The sequence below is a fragment of the Bidens hawaiensis genome, unplaced genomic scaffold, assembly GCF_021521415.1.
Source record: "Bidens hawaiensis isolate Kalapana, Puna unplaced genomic scaffold, B.hawaiensis_p1.1 tig00015256_1, whole genome shotgun sequence".
Lineage (NCBI taxonomy): Eukaryota > Viridiplantae > Streptophyta > Magnoliopsida > Asterales > Asteraceae > Bidens > Bidens hawaiensis.
Genome location: NW_027492361.1, coordinates 533,810 through 543,739, shown reverse-complemented (window position 1 = coordinate 543,739; position 9,930 = coordinate 533,810). Strand labels below are relative to the sequence as shown.

Below are 9,930 nucleotides of genomic sequence, written 5' to 3'. Positions count from 1 at the left end.
ATATATATATATATATATATAGGGTTTGGATCAAATACAAATGAAATTAACGTGATAAACGTGAGAATCAAGTAGAGTAATTATGTAATTACATCATAGAGTAATTACGTAATTACTCTATGGTGTAATTATGTAATTACATAATTACTCTACTTATATATATAATTACTCTACTTGATTCTCATGTTTAGCACGTTAATTTCATTTGTATCTTAACCCTCCCCTATATATATATATATATATATATATATATATAGGGTAAGGATCCTAAGAGAACCATTGACAAATTGAGAACTTTGAGAACCATTTTGGACCACTAAAAAAACCTCTAAAAAAATATTTAAAAAATTATACAACAAAAAAAAAACGAAAATTTTAAAAAATTAAAAACCCCAAAATTCTTATATTTCATTCCGGTTTCATTAAAAAAAAGCCGAATTTTTTTTCTTTTTAATTCGTATTATACCTATACACTATATATACTTTCATTTAATCTCTAGTTACGTAATGTACACATATGTACATTATCATTTACCTTAAATTATACATATGTGTATAGGAAAAAAAATGTGTATACATATTATATTATACATATATGTATAATAAAAAAAACGATTTTTTTTCTTTTTAATTCGTATTATACCTATATATATATATGTATACTTTCATTTAATCTATAGTTACGTAATGTACATATATGTATATTATCATTTACCTTAAATTATACATATGTTATAGGAAAAAAACGTGTGTGTACATATATGTACATATTATACATATATGTATAATTTAGCTAAACCGAGAATTTTTTTTAGAAACCGGGATGATAAATAAGAACTTTGGTTTTTTTAGTTTTTTTATTTTTGTGTTTTTTTTTGTTTTATGATTTTTTTTTATTTTTGGGTTTTTTTGTGGTCCAAAATGGTTCTCACAGTTCTCAATTCCCAAAAAGTTCTCACATGATCATGATCCTATATATATATATATATTGTTTATGTTTATGATAGAGAGTCCTTACCTTTAATTATTTTTAGCAGAAATTCTTGGGATGGGGCCTAAAGTAAAAACTTATACCTATTCGGAACTGAAAACCGCAACTGCAGATTTCAGTAGTGCAAATTTGCTAGGAGAGGGTGGTTTTGGACCTGTTTACAAGGTTTGATATTAACTGATATTTGGTTGTATAATAATTTTATAATTAGTTATACTGAGTTATAGTATGTCACACTGTCACAGGGTATACTGAATGATGGAAGTGTAGTAGCAGTTAAGCAGCTGTCTGTAGAATCACACAATGGTAGGAGTCAGTTTTTAACTGAAATTTCAACCATTTCAGCTGTCCAACACTGGAACCTTGTGAAGTTGCATGGTTCTTGCCTTGAAGGCTCTAGAAGACTTTTGGTTTACGAGTATCTTGAAAATAAAAGTCTTGATCAAGCACTCTTTGGTATGTCAGATCTTTATACACCTTGATCATATTGCAGTTATATATTATTATATTTCACATGTTAATTTAGAACAAAAGGACACAGCAAATTGATTCCTTTTAAAAATAGTTCTACAAATAATTATGAAAAGGGAAATCCAACCGTTCTCGTGATCTTTAGTCATATTATCAAAATCTTAATATCTTGATTTCTTTTAAGGAAAACGAATGCGCACCTTGACTGGTCAACACGCTTCAATATATGCATGGGTACCACAAAAGGACTTGCTTATCTTCATGAGGAATCAAGGCCTAGAATTGTGCATCGGGACGTTAAAGCAAGTAATATATTGCTTGATGGTGAATTATGCCCCAAAATATCAGATTTTGGATTAGCAAAATTGTATGATGATAAGAGAACCCACATGAGCACGCGGGTTGCAGGAACCATGTGAGTTCTTCTGTTCTTAATTACTAAAGAAATATGCTATTTTCATTTATTTATTTACTAACTAGCTAAGTATTTAGTGGCTATCTTGCACCGGAGTATGCAATGCATGGACATTTAACATCAAAGGCTGATGTTTATGGATTTGGAGTTGTTTGTTTGGAGATTGTTAGTGGGAGGCCCAACTATGATGACAAACTGGACCCGAAACAGAAGTATCTCTTACCATGGGTAAGTTGATTGCGCCTTGGGGATGCATTTAGCCTCAAAAGGTCTCTGTTCATAATTTCATTTCATATATAACAACCAAAAGAATTTATGGTACTTTTCAGGCATGGACTCTATACGAAAGAAACCGACACCTGGAGCTCATAGATCCGTCTTTGTCATCTTTTAACGAACAAGAAGCTACTCGTATGATAGGGGTAGCAATTTTATGCGTTCAAACATCACCCGCATTAAGACCTACAATGTCGCGTGTAATTACAATGCTCTCAGGTGACATAGAAATACCCGTGGTCAAAACAAAACCTAGTTATTTGACAGACTTGGATTTTGATGATATTACCAACGATTTCGATGATGAAGAATCTATGCCTTCTGAAAATACAACTATGATGACTACATCTACAACTACAAACACCACCACAACTGGTGTGGATTTCATGTCATTACCCATAATGTTGTCGGAGGTTATACGCAAGGGGAGTTTTAGAGAAGGAAGGTGACACCATTGTTGATTATTATTGTTCATATGGTTGCATTTCTTAAATTTTGTTTGTTTACCACATCGTTTTTGTTCATAATTAAGGTGACATTTAAAGCTTTATTATATTTTTGTATTAACACATCACTTGTTCATAATGGACCAATGGTTACATTTTTGTCTCGTAAAAAGGAAGTAACAAATGTTACTAAAATTTCTGTAATGGTTTAACGGCCTTTCTTTATTTTTGTTCCGGCACAATGATAGACCCAAAGCCCATTTTCAAATTCGCCGGTTCACACAACTTTTGAACCAAACATGTCAGCTCAAACAACTTTTGAACCAAACACGTCATTTTTGAAATCCGTTGTAGACAAAGTTTGCACCAAATCCGTCTTGTGAAAACTTCTCCCTCAACACCCACCTATGCAATGATCCAATGGCACCATTCCTCTTCAAGCTCCTCGATGACACCATTTGACATTGTGTAACCTTTCTCTTTAGAACGACGACTTTTTTGTGTTTAGGCCACCGAACTCCTTAAATTGGAAAGTCCTGTTGTACCACTCTGGCTAGACTATATTGTATGAGCTGGTCCCACGCTGGCTCAAAGTTTGGTGTGGGCGTCATGTGGGAAACCATACTGCCAGCTGCCATTTGACAGACTGACAGTCGTTGATCTAACTAATTGGTTCTAAAGCATTTTTTGTTAGGAAAGTAACTAACTCATTTGCTTTTTTTTTCCTAAAGTTGTTGATCTAAGTTTATTTTTTATTTTTATAATATGTAAAAAATAAATTCAAAAGTTACGAGCCTCTGAAAAGTCTGTTGTGCTGCTATGGTTTAAGAAAATCATTTTAAGTTATCAAACCAGTTAACCTAAAATTTCGTTAGGTTAAACTAAAGTCTTTGGCATTGCGGTAACAGATTTAGAAGTCTCTTCTTTGGCTTTTATTATTCATTGTGAAACCGCTAATTTATCGGTCTCTTTTATCAGTTTGCCCCTCAGGGTTAGCTTGGGTCTTTATAAACATTGGCCACCTATCATCGATCAGTAAAAAAAAAAGGCTCAACGGATGGAAGGCTAGCTCTTTATCCTTTGGGGGTAGACTCACCTTAGTCAAGGCGGTTCTAGGGAGTTTGTCTCTTTTTATTTTCTATCGATTTTTGGTGCTCCTTTGAAGATGGTTGCAAATTTGGAAAAGTCAAGGAACTATTTTGTGGGGTGGTTCGGGTGGCAATAAGAGAAATCAATTCTGTGGCTTGGAACACGATGGTTAAGCCAAAAAGATATGGACGTCTAGGTGTGGGGTGTCTCAACTTGATGAATTTGGCTTTACTCGCCAGATGATGGTGGAGATGGTGCACCAAGAAGGACACTCTATGGATGAGTTGTATTAATGCAATTCACTTTACTCATCTTCATGAAGATGGCAGCGAGATTGTCTATTTGTGGCCCGTAGCAAAAAATCAAAGATTGGTACATGTTTCTCTTTGATGGGTTTTGATTTAAGGTGTATGCTTGTTAGGGAAGTTGAGGCAGGAAATTGTACCAAATTCAAGTTAGATATTCGGCTAGGCAGGTTCACTCACTCTGAAAGATGTATTCCCTGATTTATACAAGTTAGAGATGAAGAAAGAGCGATTTCAAATGAGAACGAGTTGTTTAAAACGGTTAGGGCTGATCTATTACTAATCTTTTGGTTAACTTTCTTGTTGATGTTGAGGACGTGAAAGAGATGGTCATGTTGTACTCGTTTCACGCCGGTAAGGTTTTATAGTTGGAGATGAACCATGGACGCATCAGTCAGGCAAATTCTCAATGTAAAGGTTAAGATGAGTCTTAGCTGCTAAATTATACGGGGATGGTTTAGTTCCTCTTTGTAATCAGGAGGGTTGAATTCCAACTAAAATAAACTGCTTCATTTCGAGAATCTTGAATGCAATCATTTACTCCTCTATACGGAAACAAAGAAGGCGAAAACAATATGTTTGTTTTGTTGTTCAAAAGAAAATAGTTAAAATACAATCTATAATATATATAAAAGAAAACCCTAAAATCCTATGTGTCGTGATGTGGTCGTTCCCCATTTTTATGGAAGCCACCAGATTTTTTGATTTTTAAATGGATACCTCTCATTGATTTAACCCAAATTCATGGATATGAGTCTTACCAAAACCAGATAGCTCTTAAACGGGTTATAACATTTCATTAAATTAAAAATTAATCTTACCAATTATTTGATATGAAAATCCTATAAAATAGGGATATACTAAAAATTAATATCTCATTTTATTTAAAAAAAGATATTATTTATAATTAAGAAACAATTTTATAATAAAGAAAATAAACGGGTAATAGGTATCACCAAACCCAGATAGTTTTTAAACCAGATTATAACATATCATTTATTTGTGAAACAATTTTATTATCAAACCTCAAATATATTAATTATTAACTTTCTTACAAGTAAATAAAAAGCTTATTAATTATTAACTTTCATACAATAAATAAACCATTACGTTTGCTGTGGTCTACAGGCACCATCACGTGTACACATTCACCGCGCGTGGGACCAACGCCCGCACCCTCAACCACTTGAATAAAAAGCTTCCTGTTTTCCTCTCAGTTATCGGATGCGATGGCTTTCCGCTTCAAGTTTCCGGCACCGCTGTCGTCAATTTCGCATTCGAATTTCATCTTCTCCGTTATCTGCATCATCAGCATCATGCTTCACCAATCAAACGGACAAACTACCGATCCTGCCGAAGGTACTCTTCTACTCCTTTATCGTTACTAGCTTAATTCGATTAATTCAACTGTCAGAATATCATATGCACATAATTAGGTCATGTTATTTGCATGAATCGAACTTATTGTTCATAAATTGATAATAATATTTCATAATCACCACCAATTACAACTATCCTAATTGATCATTCATGAAGATGAAGCTTACCAACCTGCTTCCAATTTGCCGACTTAAGGAGTCGTTAAAGTTCAGAAAAGTGTGAAAACGATAGTTAAAATGTCAATATAGTTTGATTGATAGTCTGAAGGCAATTAGAATAAGTGGTCAACCTTGGCGGCGACTTTATCTTTAGCGGGTATTGACCGGAAGATTTAGAAAGGGAAAGCATTAAATAACTATTTTTCCTACCTACTTTCATTATTTCAAACAATTGTTTATAGTTTTTTTATTTTACGTAGTTGCCCTTATTTGATTTTGTGTTCACATCGTTAAAAAGCCAAAACAAAAACCGACGGCCTCTTTAACCTCTTGAATGGCCACCTCCCTTTCCATCCATAAGATTTGATTCTAGGGAAGCACGAAATCGAAAACCCGACATGATATCGATAAACTGAATCGAATTAAAAACTAATGATTTGGTTTTGATTTTTCTAAGAACTGAAGTATTAATTTTGGTTTAGTTTTGTGTTTTGTGAAGAATCGCAAAAACTATAATACCCAAACCAAATCGTAACCTTTAAAACCAAATCAACCCATGACTGTATGTTTGGTTTATGCATATTGTTAGTAATTAATATTACTAGAAGACTTTATTGATAATTTGAAGAAATTGGAGATAGTAATAATGCTTTCATTTATGTATCATATGATTTTTTATTCTAATTCATAACATTGTCTGTTTGGTATGAGGTAATGAAATGAATAATAGAATGAGATGAATGAGATAATGGAATAGACAAATGAATGAAATGGATCATTACCATTCTATTGTCTTGTTTGATTATCATATAGGAATGAAATTAATTATCACTTTATATTATTTTGTTTAAATAGTGAACTATACACGCATAATATTTTTCATCAATTAATAGAGGAGAAATAACATAACAATGATATAATAATACAAATAAAATTATAATTATAATAATTATAATAGTTATATACTTATATTATAATAGAAATAAACATCGATAACACAATAATATAATAATTATAATAATGATAATAGTTTTATTGTAATAGAAAAAATAATATCGATAATAACATCATAATTATAATTTTAGTATTATTAGTTGTTATTATTATTATTATTATTATTATTGTTGATAACTTTTTTTCATTCTATTCTTTAAAGGAATGAAAAAATAACACCTTCTCTCAAGAAATGAAGAAAACTATAAATAAAAAGAATTACATTTCTTTGGAATAATCTATTTTATTGATACATGACAACCAAACATGTTTAATTCCATTCCTTTAAACTAATTCATTTCATTCAAACGTCCATTCCTTTATACTAAACACTACCTAATGCAAATAATCTTTTTTACATACAACGATTCTTTCAACGAGGATTGAGACCAACTATGGACGTGCAACGTCTCACTAAATGAATATGAACATTTCTTACATGATGTTCTATTACTTTTTAGTTGAATCATTTATGTTTTGTCATCTTGGATAGTTATTTTATTGATGTTAATAGTTTTTGTTTTATCAACTAGTGATTTACCCGGCGCGTTGCGCCGGGCCGGGCATGTCGGTAAAACCGGTGCAATGGTATAACACAAGCGTTGTCGCTAGCGTTGACGTGGTCAGTCGACGTAAATTCAGTTGGTTTCGGTTGCGTGTGTTATTGTACTGTAACTAAAACCAAAATAAAAAAATTAATAAAATTTGAGGTTGGCTAATGAGGTGGTGTCGATAGTTAAAATTATCGGGTGTTGGTAAAACCCGATCGTTGTCGATTCCGGGCGTTGAGGCGACGAGTCTACGCAAAGTTGGTTGGTTTCTATCATGTTCGTTACGGTACCGGAACTAAAAAAAAAAAACAAAAACAAAGACAAAATTGGCATTCAGTTGGTTTTCGTTAAATTTATTACAGTGCTGGAACCAAAACAAAACGCGTTGAGTCTACTCGAATTCGGTCGGGTTCGTCACATTCATTACAATACCAATACTAAAACAAAATAAAATTGACGTTCGGTCAATTCTCGTTACGCTTGTTACGGTCCAGAACGAAAACAAACCAAAAAGGACCAATAAGGTGCCGCAAAGTGTCCCAATTTAAACGTGTCACCAAGCTTATTAATTGCATTATATAAATATAATAATATGGATGAGGTTATCTTTTTAAATGTTTGTTATAATCTTTTATCTTTAGCTTATTATACCAAAGGGTGCCCACCTCCCTTACGGCCTTACGAGACCAGTTCCCACGAAGAAAGAGGGAATAGGTAAAATGGAAGACTGACCTGGTAAGTCAATGGAATGAATCATTAAAACACAAAGTCGCATGAGAAGATTATACTGGTCCCAACCATAGCACTTGACACAATAATAATGAAGAAACGTGGATCGACTTACTAGTAGACGATCAACTTTCCTCGGGTATGAGTGTGCTATATCACCGATGGTTTTCCGGAGTATGAATTCTTCCACCTACAAAACGAGCAGCACCGTGAACTTACCCCTCAGAAAGGGACAGAGGGGTCCTCTTTGGGGTAACCCTCCGGTGTGAGAATAAGATATTGTAGGGGAAGATAATAATAATCTGAAAGTGAGTAAGGACTTAGAATGTATTTTCTTGCTTACCTCCCCTTGTGGAGGTGGTGTGGTATTTATAGTGTTAGGGTTTCCAATGATTGGGCTCAGACCCAATTAGGGCCTTTTTGGCCTCCTCCTATTGCTTCGCGCCACGTGTCCTTAGGACACCTGGTGCTTCTTCATTGATTATTCTCTGACCAAGGTATTTCACCTGACCCATGTGCAATCACGTGGTAGCACATGGGTTTTGCTGAGTTGTCCACCCTTCATTGGCAGCTGTCAACATCAGCATATTCTTTATTCCTTAAAGGATACCTTCTGGAAGGTTGTCTGATGAGCACAATCATGGTTGTCCTTATCCTGATTTGGATAAGGACGTGGTTGATTATGTGCATGTGTGATATGCGCCTATCCTGGGGATGCGCGAAGTCTTCTCTTTATTCTCACGCGCAGATGTTTCATGCGCAAGCATATGTAATATGCGTGAGCATATGTGATATGCGCCACGCGCCGATGCGCCACGTGCAGATGTGATATGCGTGAGCATATATGATGCGTGAGCATATGTGATATGCGCCACGCGCAGATGCGCCACGCGCAGATGTGATATGCGTGAGCATATATGATGCGTGAGCATATGTGATAATCGTGAGCATATGTGATGCGCGTGAGCATATGTGATGCGCGTGAGCATATGTGATATGCGCCACGCGCATAGGTTTTGGCTTTGTGTCTTCATGACATCCTGATTTCAAGCCTCTTGTCTATATCTTGTGGGTTGACCCGCCCCGCTCGATGTTAAAGCGGGTGCATACCTCTTCAAACCCCCCCAGTCTAATGTGTGTCTTGTCTCGCGCGAGCGAGGTAAGATAGATATTAGACTTAATAGTTTGCTCTTTTAATAGGGTTTGTCTTTTCTTTTTTATTTCTCATATGTGTGTTGCGCGAAATTCTATCCTTTTGGTTGAAATGAATCGTCCATGTACGTGGTTGGTTGGTGCTGACATGCGTCAGAGATGGAGACGTTACGTGTCAGACTTTTCGTGTGCTCGAGGTGCTACAGTGGCCTTTCATGTCTCCTCATACAGTGTCAGGAACACGTGTCGCGCTCATGTTGGCCTGCACCTGCGAGTGGGGGCGCGTGAGCGTAACTCTGATCAGTACCTGTTTCTTTCTCTCTCCTGGGCCTATAAAAGCAAGCCTTTTGAGTGGTTTTTTCTTCATCTTCATTGTTATTTTCAGAGCTCTTTCTCCTTCAATTTTCATTCCGATTAAGAGCCTTTATCTTTTGCTTCCAGATTTCCGTGCTTAAAGTAACCGCTGTTTGATTCCCAATTGTATGTCTGATAACCCAGACCCACAATTTCCCCCAGCAAACGCCGTGTAAAATCGTTAGTTATGTCCACTTTGAAGAAGACCGACAAGGGTAAACGGGCTGCCGAGGCCTCGTCGGAGGAGGTGGGGAAGAACAAAACGGTGAAGAGATGTGATGAGATTCCCTGCAAATTGAAACAGTCTGATTTCGATAATCTCGTCGCCTCTCAGGGTTACCTCCCTGAGTACAGCTGTCTGCTCCCGGCGACCGGGCAAACGGCGGCAGATCCGCCCACCGGCTATATCTCTTTATACTCTCACTTTTTCACTCACTGTAACCTTCGTCTTCCGATGACAAGGTTTATAGGTGCGCTCCTTCAGTTTTATGGGATTCACATATCCCAAGTCCATCCTTGTGGACTAGTGCGCATGACTCATTTTGAGTTCATGTGCAAAGCTCAGCGCGAGGAGCCCACCCCTTGGCGCTTTCAATATTTTTACAAACCAAAAATCCAAG

The 9,930-nt window shown here is 35.6% G+C and overlaps 1 protein-coding gene across 1 annotated transcript; it reads left to right on the top strand.

The window, feature by feature from the left end:
* Positions 1-1,048: 1,048 nt before the first annotated feature.
* On the top strand, positions 1,049-2,602 carry LOC143548851 (putative LRR receptor-like serine/threonine-protein kinase At1g56140). The gene is made up of 4 exons (XM_077039915.1): positions 1,049-1,156; positions 1,237-1,447; positions 1,948-2,105; positions 2,207-2,602. Exons 1-4 carry the CDS (start codon positions 1,049-1,051, stop codon positions 2,600-2,602), a joined length of 873 nt encoding a protein of 290 aa, XP_076896030.1.
* The last annotated feature ends 7,328 nt before the right edge of the window (positions 2,603-9,930 follow it).